The 18,828-nt window shown below is 36.8% G+C and overlaps 1 protein-coding gene across 1 annotated transcript in view; it reads right to left on the bottom strand.

Annotated features, from left to right (window-relative positions):
* The window catches only part of ZNF451 (zinc finger protein 451), a 106,898-nt gene extending 91,062 nt beyond the window's left edge, over positions 1-15,836 (bottom strand). Inside the window, exon 1 of the mRNA XM_036916292.2 lies at positions 15,656-15,836. Coding sequence (XP_036772187.2) covers positions 15,656-15,676 — 21 coding nt within the window. The 5' untranslated portion in view covers positions 15,677-15,836. The remainder of the gene's footprint in view (positions 1-15,655) is intronic.
* Positions 15,837-18,828: the final 2,992 nt, after the last annotated feature.

An 18,828-nucleotide genomic window follows, 5' to 3' on the forward strand; every position in this document is an offset into this window, starting at 1 on the left:
CAGGAACGCATAGAAGCTGACATAGAGAGAGACAAAAGGATCTCCAGGAATGAAACAATATTAAGAGAACTGTGTGACCAATCTAAAAGGAACAATATCCGTATTATAGGGGTCCCAGAAGAAGAAGAGAGAGGCAAAGAGATGGAAAGTATCTTAGAAGAAATAATTGCTGAAAACTTCCCCACACTGGGGGAGGAAGTAATCAAACAGACCACGGAAATACACAGAACCCCCAACAGAAAGGATCCAAGAAGGGCAACACCAAGACACATAATAATTAAAATGGCAAAGATCAAGGACAAGGAAAGAGTGTTAAAGGCAGCTAGAGAGAAAAAGGTCACCTATAAAGGGAAACCCATCAGGCTAACGTCAGATTTCTCAACAGAAACCCTACAGGCCAGAAGAGAACGGTATGATATATTTAATACAATGAAACAGAAGGGCCTTGAACCAAGGATACTGTATCCAGCACGACTATCATTCAAATATGACGGTGGGATTAAACAATTCCCAGACAAACAAAAGCTGAGGGAATTTGCTTTCCACAAACCACCTCTACAGAACATCTTACAGGGACTGCTCTAGATGGGAGCACTCCTAGAAGGAGCACAGCACAAAACACCCAACATATGAAGAATCGAGGAGGAGGAACAAGAAGGGAGAGAAGAAAAGAATCTCCAGACAGTGTATATAACAGCTCAATAAGTGAGCTAAGTTAGGCAGTAAGATACTAAAGAGGCTAACCTTGAACCTTTGGTAACCACGAATTTAAAGCCTGCAATGGCAATAAGTACATATCTTTCAATAGTCACCCTAAATGTTAATGGGTTGAATGCACCAATCAAAAGACACAGAGTAACAGAATGGATAAAAAAGCAAGACCCATCTATATGCTGCTTACAAGAAACTCACCTCAAACCCAAAGACATGTACAGACTAAAAGTCAAGGGATGGAAAAACATATTTCAAGCAAACAACAGTGAGAAGAAAGCAGGGGTTGCAGTACTAATATCAGACAAAATAGACTTCAAAACAAAGAAAGTAACAAGAGATAAAGAAGGACACTACATAATGATAAAGGGCTCAGTCAAACAAGAGGATATAACCATTCTAAATATATATGCACCCAACACAGGAGCACCAGCATATGTGAAACAAATACTAACAGAACTAAAGGGGGATATAGACTGCAATGCATTCATTCTAGGAGACTTCAACACACCACTCACCCCAAAGGATAGATCCACTGGGCAGAAAATAAGTAAGGACACGGAAGCACTGAACAACACAGTAGAGCAGATGGACCTAATAGACATCTATAGAACTCTACATCCAAAAGCAACAGGATATACATTCTTCTCAAGTGCACATGGAACATTCTCCAGAATAGACCACATACTAGGCCACAAAAAGAGCCTCAGAAAATTCCAAAAGATTGAAATCCTACCAACCAACTTTTCAGACCACAAAGGCATAAAACTAGAAATAAACAGTACAAAGAAAGCAAAGAGGCTCACAAACACATGGAGGCTTAACAACACGCTCCTAAATAATCAATGGATCAATGACCAAATCAAAATGGAGATCCAGCAATATATGGAAACAAATGACAACAACAACACTAAGCCCCAACTTCTGTGGGACACAGCAAAAGCAGTCTTAAGAGGAAAGTATATAGCAATCCAAGCATATTTAAAAAAGGAAGAGCAATCCCAAATGAATGGTCTAATGTCACAATTATCGAAATTGGAAAAAGAAGAACAGATGAGGCCTAAGGTCAGCAGAAGGAGGGACATAATAAAGTTCAGAGAAGAAATAAATAAAATTGAGAAGAATAAAACAATAGCAAAAATCAATGAAACCAAGAGCTGGTTCTTCGAGAAAATAAACAAAATAGATAAGCCTCTAGCCAGACTTATTAAGAAGAAAAGAGAGTCAACACAAATCAACAGTATCAGAAACGAGAAAGGAAAAATCACGACGGACCCCACGGAAATGCAAAGAATTATTGGAGAATACTATGAAAACCTATATGCTAACAAGCTGGGAAACCTAGGAGAAATGGACAACTTCCTAGAAAAATATAACCTTCCAAGATTGACCCAGGAAGAAACAGAAAATCTAAACAGACCAATTACCAGCAACGAAATTGAAGCGGTAATCAAAAAACTACCAAAGAACAAAACCCCCGGGCCAGATGGATTTACCTCGGAATTTTATCAGACATACAGGGAAGACATAATACCCATTCTCTTTAAAGTTTTCCAAAAAATAGAGGAGGAGGGGATACTCCCAAACTCATTCTATGAAGCTAACATCACCCTAATACCAAAACCAGGCAAAGACCCCACCAAAAAAGAAAACTACAGACCAATATCCCTGATGAACGTAGATGCAAAAATACTCAACAAAATATTAGCAAACCGAATTCAAAAATACATCAAAAGGATCATACACCATGACCAAGTGGGATTCATTCCAGGGATGCAAGGATGGTACAACATTCGAAAGTCCATCAACATCATCCACCACATCAACAAAAAAGAAAGACAAAAACCACATGATCATCTCCATAGATGCTGAAAAAGCATTTGACAAAGTTCAACATCCATTCATGTTAAAAACTCTCAGCAAAATGGGAATAGAGGGCAAGTACCTCAACATAATAAAGGCCATCTATGATAAACCCACAGCCAACATTATATTGAACAGTGAGAAGCTGAAAGCATTTATTCTGAGATCGGGAACTAGACAGGGATGCCCACTCTCTCCACTGTTATTTAACATAGTACTGGAGGTCCTAGCCACGGCAATCAGACAAAATAAAGAAATACAAGGAATCCAGATTGGTAAAGAAGAAGTTAAACTGTCACTATTTGCAGATGACATGATACTGTACATAAAAAACCCTAAAGACTCCACCCCAAAACTACTAGAACTGATATCGGAATACAGCAAGGTTGCAGGATACAAAATCAACACACAGAAATCTGTGGCTTTCCTATATACTAACAATGAACCAACAGAAAGAGAAATCAGGAAAACAACTCCATTCACAATTGCATCAAAAAAAATAAAATACCTAGGAATAAACCTAACCAAAGAAGTGAAAGACTTATACTCTGAAAACTACAAGTCACTCTTAAGAGAAATTAAAGGGGACACTAACAGATGGAAACTCATCCCATGCTCGTGGCTAGGAAGAATTAATATCGTCAAAATGGCCATCCTGCCCAAAGCAATATACAGATTTGATGCAATCCCTATGAAACTACCAGCAACATTCTTCAATGAACTGGAACAAATAATTCAAAAATTCATATGGAAACACCAAAGACCCCGAATAGCCAAAGCAATCCTGAGAAAGAAGAATAAAGTAGGGGGGATCTCACTCCCCAACTTCAAGCTCTACTATAAAGCCATAGTAATCAAGACAATTTGGTACTGGCACAAGAACAGAGCCACAGACCAATGGAACAGACTAGAGAATCCAGACATTAACCCAGACATATATGGTCAATTAATATTTGATAAAGGAGCCATGGACATACAATGGCGAAATGACAGTCTCTTCAACAGGTGGTGCTGGCAAAACTGGACAGCTACATGTAGGAGAATGAAACTGGACCATTGTCTAACCCCATATACAAAAGTAAACTCAAAATGGATCAAAGACCTGAATGTAAGCCATGAAACCATTAAACTCTTGGAAGAAAACATAGGCAAAAACCTCTTAGACATAAACATGAGTGACCTCTTCTTGAACGTATCTCCCCGGGCAAGGAAAACAACAGCAAAAATGAGTAAGTGGGACTATATTAAGCTGAAAAGCTTCTGTACAGCAAAAGACACCATCAATAGAACAAGAAGGATCCCTACAGTATGGGAGAATATATTTGAAAATGACACATCCGATAAAGGCTTGACGTCCAGAATATATAAGGAGCTCTCACGCCTCAACAAACAAAAAACAAATAACCCAATTAAAAAATGGGCAGAGGAACTGAACAGACAGTTCTCCAAAAAAGAAATACAGATGGCCAACAGACACATGAAAAGATGCTCCACATCGCTAATTATCAGAGAAATGCAAATTAAAACTACAATGAGGTATCACCTCACACCAGTAAGGATGGCTGCCATCCAAAAGACAAACAACAACAAATGTTGGCGAGGCTGTGGAGAAAGGGGAACCCTCCTACACTGCTGGTGGGAATGTAAGTTAGTTCAACCATTGTGGAAAGCAGTATGGAGGTACATCAAAATGCTCAAAACAGACTTACCATTTGACCCAGGAATTCCACTCCTAGGAATTTACCCTAAGAACGCAGCAATCAAGTTTGAGAAAGACAGATGCACCCCTATGTTTATTGCAGCACTATTTACAATAGCCAAGAATTGGAAGCAACCTAAATGTCCATCGATAGATGAATGGATAAAGAAGATGTGGTACATATACACAATGGAATACTACTCAGCTATAAGAAAAGGGCAAATCCAATCATTTGCAGCAACATGGATGGAGCTGGAGGGTATTATGCTCAGTGAAACAAGCCAAGCGGAGAAAGAGAAATACCAAATGATTTCACTTATCTGTGGAATATAAGAACAAAGGAAAAACTGAAGGAACAAAACAGCAGCAGAATCACAGAACTCAAGAATGGACTAACAGGTACCAAAGGGAAAGGGACTGGGGAGGATGGGTGGGTAGGGAGGGATAAGGGGGGGAGAAGTAGGGGGGTATTAAGATTAACATGCATGGGGGGGTAGGAGAAAAGGGAGGGCTGTACAACACAGAGAAGGCAAGTAGTGATTCTACAACATTTTGCTATGCTGATGGACAGTGACTGTAAAGGGGTTTATAGGGGAGACCTGGTATAGGGGAGAGCCTAGTAAACATAATATTCATCTTGTAAGTGTAGATTAGTGATAGCAAAAAAAAAAAAAAAAAAAAAAGGGTAGTTCCTGTCTGGTAACCTCCAACAAGTTCTACACAAGGGTATAAAGGGCATATAAAAGTGTAGGCAAAGGGTCTGTTTGTGTTTATACAGAGGATCAAAGCCTAAATGGGCTACCCCGAAAATGAACTAAGATACGATATGAAAAAGAACTTCCAACATCTGCACTCTCTGGAAGACTCATGCCAGATGATGATCATCAAAAAACCCCAACAAAGATCCACGCACTGCTACAGCTGTAGATGCACTCATCCCACCAGTTCCTGGACTTGCCATGGGAATGAGGAAGGAGATATCTAAGCTGGCCTGTGCATACAGTAAAACAACAAAATTGGACTGGATCTATACTGTTGGAACTCAACCAAGAATTTGGAGAAGTGCAAATTGTAGCGCTCCAAAGTCTTACAACTACAAACTATTTACTGTTAAAAGAACATATGGCATGTGAACAGTCCCCAGGAATGGGTTGTTTTAATTTGTCTGATTTCTCTCAGACTGTTCAAGTTCAGTTGGACAATATCCACCATATCATAGATAAGTTTTCACAAATGCCTAAGGTGCCTAACTGGTTTTCTTGGTTTCACTGCAGATGGCTGGTAATTACAGATATGCTTTGGTTATGTAACTATACTCCTATTATGTTAATGTGTGTGTGCAATTTAAGTAGTAGCTTAAAACCTATACATGCTGAAGTTACTCTACAAGAAGATATATCAAAGAAATAATCAATCTTCCCATGTTTTCTTCCGCCTGCTACTTCTATAGCTTTTCTTCTTCCTTCCTAATTACAACCCTTAAATAGAATTCGTGCCTCATATCAAATTTACCGAGTATCATAATTCTTCCAAGTGGTAAAGATACCTCAAGACAAATGCTGGGCATAGAAGCCACAGGGCATAAATATGCAAAGAAGTAAAAAGCTAACTTTTTCAAACAGTAAGGCTTCTCTCTCACTTACCAACTTCACATTTCCCTGTATGGCCCCGGAAGATGACTGGTTAGCCAGAGACGGGTAAGATTCCTCAAGGGAGGAACAACCTAAGACAGGCACAGTCGCAGGGGGGCCATCAGGTGAGAAATTGGGGATCAACAGAGGTGAGGCTTAGAACCTCACCCCCCCGTTCTGAGAGAAATCTTCTGCATACGTGGATGTTTTATTGCCCTGGTCTAGCTTGGATTAACACATAGTCTACAGGCACACACCTGATCATCTACATGTGCTCTCTTACAACACTAAACTATGTTTTCTACCTTTATCTTGTATCTACCTACCACTTCAGCATTTTATTAAAAATAATAATAATAAAGAGAGAAATGTGGTATCCACATATAAATCAAGTATAAAAACCAAATGAGTATTCATATTTGAACTGACTGTTTAGAGTTCATAATGCATGAGCAAAACCGAAAGTTTCTGTGATGACTGCCCTTGTACTGTTCACTATGTAACTTATTCATTATGTAAGAATTTGTTCTACATGTAAAAACTTGTTTGTTATGCCTCAGAAGATTGGAGACTGACAAAAATTAGGCTTGGGGTGGATTAATGATTGTGCATTGAGCATTGACTCCCCTATACAGAATTTTATTGTCGTTAACAACCATTTGATCAATAAATATGAGAGATGGATGCCCTCACAAAAAAAAAAAAAAAAAAGGACAGACTTCCAATGGTAAAATAAATCAGTAACCGGGATGTAATGTATAGAATAAGGAATATAGTCAAGATATTGTAACAGCCTGGTAGGGTGATAGCTGGAACCTAGAATTATGTATATAAATGTTCTACCACTGTGTTGTACACTTGAAACTCATGTAATGTAATACTGTGTGTCAACTACCCTTCAATAAAAAATAATTATTAAAAAAAAAAAAAATTATACATAATGTCACATTAGAAGAATGTATAAAATTATTCTGGCTTTTATTTTTAAAAGTTTTAATTTCAAATGAATTCTAGCTCAGGTAGAGCACAAACAGGCTTTTACCTTTCCTTGGAGCTTCAAATTTCAAATGCATATGCCATCTGATACTGGGGAGAAAACAAACCACCATTTCTACTTTATAATTTCTAAACTATCTGGCTACCATTTTTTGACCTAGTATTAACAGTACAATAAGTTCTGTAGAACTCAATAGGCAGGATCACTAAATTCATTCTTTCAATTCTTTCAGCAAGCCCATAAACTGATATTGAAGTGATTCATAGCACGTCTGCTCATATAATGAACACTTAACAACTGTACCCATGACACCTGAAATCATTTCAGAAAACTGAGCACAAATATTTTCAAACTGTGTCATACAGTAGATTGAAGATAGAGATGAAGCATTGGGCTCATTTAAAAATTCCAATGAAATCTGACCTTTTACCTAACCTAGCTAGCACATCATTTTCTGTGATAGAAAATAATATTTTCTCATGTAGCTGAAACTCCTCTGACACACTGTAAAATATTGAAAAACAGCTACACAAGTTTGACTTTTAGGCCTTGAATTGAAAGTACTTCTTCCTAAGTTTTCAAGTCCTATGAATTGTTGATATTGTTAGAAAGGTTCTGTATTCTGTGAGCAATACTTGGTGACTTAACTACAGTTTAATTAAACATCTGTTTTAGGCTTTAAGTCATCATTTTCTAACATCTGTAATTATTTTACTATCTATCGGTCTAAAACTGGTTTTTCATGCGAAAATCTAAGCTGTTTTATATCTGGCCAAACTTACCAGCTCAACCTTTTTAAAAATTATTTTTTTGCTGGGCATTTAATTCTGATTTCAGCTAAATTTACCACTTTTTTAGCCTTTGGACAATAACTTCACTCATTCTATTATGCATTTGCTGAAACTGTCTCAAAATTATCTACTTCACTATCTTCTTTGGTTAAATAACAGCTTGTTTTTCTCTGACACAGCAAAATGCAATTGTCTTTCATCATGAAATCTGCAACAAAAGTCTTTTTTACTGTTATAGTGGTAGCACTAGTTTCTGCATCTCTACTTGATTCTTTTTCAGTATGTCTTCATTTTAAATTAAAAAATTTGTTCATATTCATGCCTAAACTAGAAAAATAATTATAATTAAAATTAGTATTTCAACTTACCAATTACGACTTACATAAGTATCACTGTAATTCCTGTTATCTGTATAAAAAACTCAGTTACATCAACTCATAGAAAAAAATAATTTGCATTAATCCCATCTGTTGACACCAACTTAACCAGTATGTGTTTACAATACCAGACATGACACACAAATTTGACAGCACACTACAATAACCAAATCTAAAGCGATTTAGCAAAGTTAAATATATTTCTAAAAAAAAAAGGTTGAGTTATACATTAAGTATTTTATTTCACACTTCACTTAATTTTTAGACGTAATTAAAATAAATAAAAATTTCACTTTCTTAGTCCTACTGAGCTCAAGTGCTTAATAGCCACATGTCACTCTAGTGATTACTGTATTAGCAGATACATTAATGAGAAAGACAAGCGCCAAAAGGCTTATGGTTATTATTCCATTTCCCTTTTATTTGATATAACTTCCAGGACTCAGGACTTATCTGGGTTGTTATTCTCTAAAAAGTAAAAAGTGGAAATGATTGGATGTTCTGTACCAGATTCCCTGAAATATGTATGGCACACTCTAGCAGACATGGGCCAATCTCTAAAACACTATAGTTCCTAAAATCAATCATCAACATTATATTATTTCTTTGGAGAATACCTTTTAAACAGCAATATGCCAATATAAGTTTAACAAATAAATTTCAAAAAAATTTTAATGTGTAAATGAAAGATGTGTAGCAAAGAATTTACGAATGATAAAAACAAATACACAACACTCTTTATTCCAAGTTCCAAATAGCCAACTGATTTTCACATAAAGCTTTTGATCTTTGCCGAACTCTTGCATCCATAGCCAGCCTATGGTTGCATTGTGACCATGATTTTATAAATGGAGTTGCACCCCAATCTGCTCTTTCCCCAATAAATTTATTGTCATCAAATCTGATATATGATCTATTGTTAAACTATTTCTAACTCTTGTACAAATTTCATTCATTAAATTGAAGCCTCTTTCAGCTTCGGCACTATTGATCACAACAGTGCTAACTACCTTTTTAGCTTTTTGTGTAGATGGAGGAATTGAAACATTGTTTGATTTTACATTATTTTTTACAAATTCCCCAAAGTCCTTCAAATCAATTTCACATAGATGAAGTAATTTTTTTTCACCAGCTATCCATGGTGAAGTGATTTCTTCATAAGGCCATGTAGAAAGTTTTAGCAAATCAAAATAATAAAAAATACTGTCATCGTGAAGACGTAAGTTCATGTGTTGAATTATATTTTCTAGTAACGTATTCCTAGGAAGGGCATTGAATTTATTGTATCTATTAAATGGAATGTCTTTAAACCTATCTGACTTAATCAAACCTTCAATTTGAGACTCATGTTTTCCAGAACCCATTTTTAAATTTTCCAAAGCTCCTATAGTGCGGTTTGGTCAATTTTTGTGCTTTCTGAATGTTAGTTGACCTTAACTGTAGTGCAGCTGAAAAGTAGTGAAAATTCCTCAAGAATGTCTATCATTAAAGCAAGGTCTTGTAAGAAATTAATGTTAGCTAACCTCTTTGCCAAACCATAATAAGAATGAGAAAAATGCATATATAATACAGGATATGCACACAATACAGCAGTAGCAGCTTGTAAACTACATGCCACCCACCTTGGTCCCATTACCCGGCCAATTTTAACGATTTCAATTTCAACATCTTTAGCTACAGTTCCTAAAAGCTTGTTCTGATTTTTATCAGATTGACAGTAAATGGAATACATTTTATCAAGAAATACTTTTAAATGATTCACTTGTTTTATTTCCGATATTGAATCATCAAATGACAACTGCAATTGGTGGTTTAAACAGTTCCAAATAATGATTTCAGGAAAACTTTCCAACAACTTTGTAGCTACTCCAGACTTTTTCCCCAGCATTGTATTAGCACCACCAGAACAAAATCCAATTAAATTTGCTTTCAAATATTCCTTGGTAAAACCACAATCATTTAAAGTTCTCAATAATGTACTGAAAATATACTCTGCTCTCATTGACACTAATTTTTTAAAGTGACAAATAACATAACTGGTGCAGGAGCTGAATGAACTGTACACTGGAGATAAACCATCAGTGTGCTTTTCTTTGAAACTGTAGATGCCTCATCAATTATGATACAGATTTTGGCATTCTCTTCTATAATATTTTCAAATATTTTCATCTTCGTTTCTTTTGTAATATGCTCTGCTATTCTTGTTGCACCGTATCCTGTATTTAAACAGCTGACCTCTCCATTTTTCTCTTGTAATTCTATTATCCCCTCAATATCAGATAAAAGTCGATTATGTTTTACTAAACTGTAAACAATATTGAAAACATTGATGGTAGCATCAATATTTTTATTGTTTTGTTTGTGCACTAAATTAGAAATTGGGTCATTAACTGATTCCTTTAACAAATCCTGAATTTTACCATGGGCTTTAGAAACATCATGTTCCCTAATTTTTTTCCACAGAGAAGCTTGTCTAGTAGTTTTAGTGTTGCCATTAGAGATTACTAAATATGCAATCCACTCCTTAGACACATGGACATGCTTTTCTGCTTTTGATCCCAAATGCCGAACTGTGGAGCAATCCTTACATCCTAATTTACCCTCTTTTATTTCAAACCATCTGTACTGTTCAGTAAACATAAGCGCTTGTTTTTCATTCCTACAACCTGGAAGCATAAGATGATCTATTTCTTCCTTCGGTGAAGATGATGGATTTTGATTTTCTTCGACAACTGGTTGTTCAACATATTCAAAATTTGATACCTTTGGCTTAGACAATCCACAATGATTTGTTTCTATTATTACTTTCTGTGTCTGTTTTCAATTTCTTCACATTTAAAAATTGTGAAAAATCACCCTGCCGTTTTGGCATTTTAGGGAACAGAATCTGAAAAACAATTTTATACATGTAAGGATAATTCATGATAACACTTTAAGGGTTAATGTAAATGTTCTGCTAATGATTTCTTTTTGTAACTTTAGAAATAATTTTTTTTTGTATATCACTATATACAATCTTATGAAGATTTCACATAAGCAACTTTGTGGTCACTCAAATAAATTCTAAACAAAGTACTTGCCTTGATTTTGTTTACACCTATAACTTCAGTACAACTTGCTTTTTCTTGAAAAACTCACTATCAGTTTTTTAAATTCTACAGCTAATAAAAATGCCACAAAAGCTGACTATAAGCTTTTGATTATCTTCCAACTCAACAAGAAGTTGTTCATATGATTTACAAATTAATACAGTTCCAATGTGAAGAGTTGTTGGTATTTTCATTTGCACTAGTGAATAAGATGAAAGTGAAGAAATGGTGAACATCAGAACTCCGCTCACTCATCCATGTTAACATCAACATCTCTGCTGAACCAGAGAACAGTTTTCAACTATTGCAAGATTTTCTCAATTTTTTGTATAGCATATAGTCTAACAGACATATCACATTTTTAGGCTGAATCTGCATTAACATTTTATCCATCACTTTCTTAAGTTTAGACAATCAGCAAATAGATCAAGCTCTGAGTGATAAATCAATAATATATTAAGCAGAACACTGTCATACAGTATTCTACCAAACAGATACAATAGATGTAAAGAACCTCAAGTGCGCAAAGATATTTTGATGAGTTTTGAACAATTACCTTAAATGTAATAATTTATTTAGTTGTAAATTTAAATATTTTAATTCTTAGTAACAATTATGTGTTACAATCAGGTCACAAAATTCCTGAAAATTTAACAATTGGTTCTTGCAAGCCAGTTAAGCCACCTTGCAAACACTAATGCACTTAATGGCAGAACTGAAAAAACAGAAATATAACATACTTACATCACTATGATAGGTGCTGGTTTCTTTATCATCCCCACAGACCAAATCAATGTATTCAAGAACAGGTCTTAACGGTCCTTCCTAAAAAGGAAGGGAGGAAATTTACAAGTCACAAACCAAACTTGCATTTACAAACAATGGGCTTTTTTTCTTGGAATTTTTAAAAATTCCTATTAGGAGGAAGCCTTACAGATGGCACAGAATGATCAGAAAAAAAGGCAGCACAGGAAAAGATTCAGAGTAGATAAGCATATAATGATGACAAAACCCAAAAAGAGATTAAATATTCAAAGAGAGATAAAGCCAGGTAGGCTCCTTTGGAAATGGGATATAGTACAGAGATAGTATGAAAAAGACAAAAATATCACGACATGTTATTCTTTAACTGGGATGGTCATCAATAACCTTTCAGATACCTAAGATTGAAATCATGTAATTATTTGATGACTGCTTCCTACACATCTTCATATAATCAAATATTAATCCCTGAATCTTCTCAACCCTTTCTTTACATACATGCTATTTGTAAAGTATACCAGGCCTTATATATTCCAGTCAAAAACCTAGATTTTATTCCATAGGCAAAAAAACAATACAGTTCCGAAATGTCAACATTAGAGTTGTGTTTCAAGATTAGGAGAGTATGAAGTGTGGGAAGACTAATAACGATAATCCAGACAAATGGTAACGTAATACAAGTAGGGAGGACAAGGAGAACAGTGAGGACGTACACTCTTCTGTACGTATGCTGTATCGAAACAAAATCTGTCTCAAAGATAATGGCTCTCTTTGTGCCTCCAAATTTTTATCATTCTTTTCAGCATGTTGTGTTTATTCTGGGGCTATATATGGCAGAACACAAAGAGGCTGCGCCGTACTGCACACTGAAGGCCAGAAAGAGCTACATGAAAAGCCTAAGGAACCGAGCCAGTATACATCAAGTGGTAACATACTTCTGGATAGAAGATATTAGAAGAACAGAAAAAAAAGATACTGTTTTTGTATCTGAGGAGCTCTCAAGCAGAGAACTATCACCAACAACATTTCATCTTTATGGATGGTACTATAAAAAACACAGAGAAATAAGCAATTTCTAATGGAACCCAGCAGAGGATTGTGTTACAGAAGAAAATTCTGTCTCTGAATGTATTTTAAAGTAGAATTAAATTATCTTTTTCTTTTTTCTGTCACACCATATAAAAGCAATAGGAATATTTTACTAGTATTTTTCATGTACTGCCATTCCACTTGGACCATATGGCATACCTCAGAGATACTGTGATTTGGTTCCAGACCATTGAAATAAAGTGAGTCAAATGAATATTTTGGTTCTCAGTGCATAAAAAAGCTATGTTTATGCTATTACGTTAGTCTATTAAGTAAGCAATAGCATCATGACTGAAAAACAATGTACATACCTTAATCAAAAAGTACTTTGAAGGGTTAGCACACATAATGTAGTGGGGGCACAGGGAAGTCAGTATAGCACAGAGAAGACAAGTAGTGATTCTATAGCATCTTACTATGCTGATGGGCAGTGACTGTAATGGGGTATATGGTGGGGACTTGATAATGGGGGGAATCTAGTAACCACAATGTTGCTCATGCAACTGTATATTAATGATACCAAAATAAAAAAAAAATAAAGTACTTTATTGCTAAAAAGGTTAACCATCTAAGTTTTCAGTGAGTCATCACTTACTACAGATCACTACAACAAATATAATAATAATGAAAAATTTTTAAATATTGCAAGAATTACCAAAATGACAGAGATACAAAGTGAGCCAATGCTGTTGGAAAAATGGTGCTGATAGATTTGGTTGATGCAGGGTTTCCACAAACCTTCAATTTATAAGGAACACAAGTATCTGTGAAGCACAATAAAACAAGGTATGTCCATACGAATTCACATCTCCTTATGGAGCTGTCAAACATCCACTCCTCCCCCTCTATTTGGAAACCAGGCTAACTCTAAGAGGTTCTAAGCTGCACGTATAGAACTTTGGATTTCAAGATACAATGTTCTCTATATCTTAAAAAAATTTTAAATTAAGAGGGTTAAACCTCAGCTGAATAAAATCTTAACTTTGGTGATTCGATCCTTCTGTTTCTCAAAGTAAGGTATAAACATATGTGTCACTCCAGTTATAACTGCACAAACCATCAAGATCACAATGTCCATTCATTTCTATCTTTATACCATGGTCAGGAGGAACCAAGATAATTTTTCCTTAACACCCATGGAATCTTCCTTCTAAATGTTTTTAGTACAAAAACAGACACTGTGGCTCTTCATACCTACATCACTTACTCCTCAGCACAGGGAGGTAGGATCAACACACAACCCTCCTGGCACCCCCAAAATTCCAAGTATTAAGACTGTCATATGCACCATTAACAGGGAAGATTGTCAAGGAAACTCCTTGTAAGGAATTTCTATAGAGCCCTATTAGAACAACACACAACAATGCTAACACCACAATGTTTAGGAAGGGAATTTTGATTTCAAAAGAAGTGATTTATGAGGTGGCACTAAACCAATACCAACTAAGAAACACACCAACGTTAAATAGACACCCATTTACCGAAAAATTATACACCTTTAATAGCAAAACTTCATTAATCACTGGGGTAGGAGTGTTTTTAGCTAGCTGAGATACGACTTTAAACTGAGCCTTCATAAAACTTGAAGAGTTTGGGGTGAAAATTAACCCAAAATATGCCATACTCCTTGCATTTGTGCCAAAATGTATTTGTGCTCTGAAATGCTGATTCAACAGGTCTGGAGAGGGGTCCAGCAATGCACATTTACAGCTACTAATGCTTGAAGACTACTGTCCCAAAGAGAATAAACTTACAAAAATATGTGTGCTCTTGGTGATGCAAGGATCTTCATTATGAACATCAATGTGTGACAAAAACACACATTTTATTGCTAAAAATGCGGTGTCCCTATGATGTAAACATGATGTTCTCAGAGGTTAGCCTTCAGGCTATCTGGTAGTGAAGCTACACAATGCTCACACTTGGGAGTTCTTGCAACCCTTCTTGGTTTCTACCTCCTTCCTCATCATTGGCCCTCCGTTCTCCCTAACATGTGTTAGGAAGATAGCCCCACTTCAAAACAGTCTTAAGAAACTAGAACTCTTTAAAAAAAAAAAAAGAAAGAAAAAGAAACGAGAACTCGGCGTGTAGATTAAATATAAAACGGCTCTAAACCAAGGCACGTCTTTGTGATGGCTCCTGTGCTTGCTCAGAGACCTCTTTCGGTAAACTTCCTGATCCCGGGCCAGGCTCCACGGTGTCAAGCACCTACCAGACATTCTCACATGTTCGCGGAGTATCAATGAACAGGCGAGGTATAATCCCCTAATGGCTTACCACACACTGTCTCTGACTCTGGAAAAACCCGAATACGTTGCTACTTACACTAACAAACTGAATGTCATCTTCGTTTTCATTCGTTGTTGACTCAGACGGCTCAGGCCCGGCTGGGCGGGGGGACAGATTCTATTATCTATAAAAAATAAGCCAAAACACGCTTACCTATTCAGCCATATGCTTGGAGGGAAAGATTTTTCCAAAAGGAGAGACAAAGGAAGAGCTTTCTAAAACGGAAAGCTCTTGAGGATACCCGACTGAGCCCAATCCCACGCAAGAACACCCGGCTAAGAACAGCACCCGATGCAGTCAGTCGGGTCGTGCCCCTGCGTACGTGGAGCTGCGGGGACCGGACGCTCGCCCACTCACCTCCGGCCCTGGATCTCCCATTTCTCGGAGGGCCCGACAGTACCACCGCTCTGGTTGCCCCCGCCGCCGCCGCCGCCGCAGGTTAAAGAGGTGCTGAAACGCCTCAGAAGGAGGCGCAGCCCGCTCTGCCCGCAGGTGCCCCAGCAGCCGCTTTCGCACCGTCCCGCCTTGTAGTCCCCTCGCCGCGCAGGATGCTGGGATTTGTAGTTCTGGTCGCGCCCGAGCCGCCGCTCTCCCACCGCGCGTGTGGGTGGTGAAGATGTAAAGGGACATTGCTATGGCGCATGCGTTTCGCTAGATGCTCCTTGACTGAAGTTGAAAAACTTTTCTCTCCTAACCTGTCCCTCTCTCTTTTTAAGTCCAGAGAAGTTTTTAATAGACCATTGGTGTTAAACTAACTCTCCGAGGTTTTCTCGGATATTTCCCTGCCAATAGTGGCCGACCAACTCTTCTGAAAACTTGCACTCAAACGATTGTGAACAGATACAATGTATGAAACCAAATGGTAACTGAGACCGTTCTTTTAAAGCTTTTTCTCCTTGTCCTGTCATCCTGCGATCACCGGACAAATCTGTAGGCCCACAGAATCGCTTTTATGATACTGGTCCTGGCATACAGCGAATGAGATCAGACAGCACAGGAACTATGAGGCATCCCACCAGACAAAGGATCATCGTAGGAAATTTTAAGGAAGACTAGAGGTAGGTGAAATTTGAGTGAAAACCGTGTTTTGATAGGTTCAAAGCCAATTAAGACTGTGAAGAGTTCAGTGTCCCATAGGAACTGCGAAATGGACCCAGGGTCCTATTTACTTGGAAATTACAAAATTAACATAGTTACTAAACTTTGTGTCCAGAAACCCATTAACTATAGGCCTGCCCTGGGTTTGGAATATGAGGCTGGTTCTCTTTGTCAAATGACCCGCCAAGGTGTCAGATTGGTCAGATACTCAATGATTTTAGAGAACAAAGTTGCTCATTGAGTAAGAAAGCAGTAGTAACAGAAGTCGCTTTGACTTTACAAATGTAGTATTTTCTTTTGGAGAAATGTCTCTTGTTCATTTCTCAGCTGACTTGTATCTATGTCTGTTATTTGAACCCAGCAGATATTTACTTTCTCAGTTGGTGGTCCTGTTTTTGCTGGTCTAAATTATAAAATGGTAAATAATTACTTATGTCTTTAGCTAGTATTAAATGAATCTTAAATTTTTTGCATTTGCACATAGTGCACTAAAATTACAAGTGCATTTGTACCAACTAAATTTGGGACTTGTAGAGGAAAGTTAAGAACAAGAGATTTGCAAATATGATTGCCTGAAAACATATACATTTACCATTTCTAAATCCCACAAATGCTAGGAGAGATTTGCATTTAAATGATTTTCCTAATGTGCTGCCAAGAGTTCAGTGTAACATGTACTTTGATAGGTTACAGGTGGGAGTTATTCAGTTAAGCACTTGGAAAACAGGCAGGAAGTATGTGGCTAGAGCCTGAATATATGCCTTTCAATTCAGTAATTATGGCAGGGGTAGTCTTTTCATTTTAGATATTTAATAGGTATGTAGTGATATGGCATTGTCACTGTAATTTGTATTAAGTTAATGACTAACAATGTTGAACATCATAAAGTGTTCATTTACTCTACCCTTATATGTCTTCACTGGTCATGTCAAGATCTTCTGCCTATTATTTAAGTGAGTTATTTATTTTCTTATTATTGAATTTTGAGAGTTGTTTGTTTATTCTGGGTATAAATCCTTAATAGAGATGTGATTTGCAGATCTTTTGTCCTAGTCTGTGACTTGTCTTTTCATTTTCTTAAAATTGTCTTTCAAACAGAATTTACTACATTTTATGGAGTCTAATTCATCAGTTTTTTACTTTTCTTGATCATGCTTTTGGTAGTGTATCTAAGAAATTTTTGCCTAAGTAAAGTTACCAATATTTTCTCCTTTGTTTTTGTGGGGAAAATGGAAGTTTCTATGGCCAGGATCCTCACCTGACCCTAAACTACTTGATAATATAATTGGCTTACTGTTAGGCTAATGCTTTCATACTGGTTGGCAATGAGCTTTTATTGCCTGAGTCACTATATAAAGAGCTCTGCCCAGTGCTCTTGGCAGAGGCAGAGACAGGAGGATTACAGGCCAGTGGAGTGCTAGATGCAGACGTGATCCTAGTGCTCCATCTACCACTGTAAGAATTAAACCAAGTGTAGAGAAAATGAAAGTTCCTGTGGGCAGGATTCTCACCTGACTCTGGTAGGCTTGCTCACTGCACATGTGTGGGCAATACATTATTATTGACTCTATATGAAGAGCTCCACCCAGTGCTCTGAGCTGCATGGCTGCAGGAGAACAGAGGCTGGAGGTGGGGCAGTGCCTAGGAGAGGCCCAGAGGCAGAGACTTGCTCTGAGGGGAACTCTGGCCCCTCCCACCATTCATGGACCCACCTGCAAATAGCTCGACCAGGAAAAACCAGATCATTAACAGTATGTGTTCAAGAAAGGCATAATATCAGCACAAAGATTTTATAAGAAAAAATGTGAGAAAGAGCTGCAAAATGGACCGATGTGTGAAGGACATTCACAGGAAAATATCTTAGAACAGATGAAGATGCTGACTGCACTTTCCACCACAGGATAAAAATCTTGGTGAAACTATGAACATCATGTAGGAAGAGCACAGAACACACATGCAGGAGCTCATAAATTAGTAAACTTCTTTTCTTGGATACTTTTGCTGCCTAATTCTACACTTAGAAAGTCCTTCCCCTTCAGAAAACATAAAATATTCATGTATTTTTTTCATCTGAGTCCAATGTTTACTTTTTATTAATCTGGAATTCTTTATTAAATATGTTTTAAAAAATAAATATAACAATTATTTTTCATTAACTGGCTGTCTTAGTATCATTTATTGGATAAACCTTCCTTACCTTACTTATTAAAGTTTCTACTTTAACTGGATTCTAAATTCTTATATATATGAATACATAATATATGCACACATATACACCTATATGCATGCATATATACACATGTATACCAATTTCTGGGCACTGTATTCATTTTCACTAGTTTTCTTAATTTGTAACTCATTTAGAATCAGTATATGAAGCTGAATTTAAAAGAATACATACACTACTCTTGCCTATAAAAATATCAACACAT

Source organism: Manis pentadactyla, chromosome 16, assembly GCF_030020395.1.
Source record: "Manis pentadactyla isolate mManPen7 chromosome 16, mManPen7.hap1, whole genome shotgun sequence".
Taxonomy (NCBI): Eukaryota; Metazoa; Chordata; class Mammalia; order Pholidota; family Manidae; genus Manis; species Manis pentadactyla.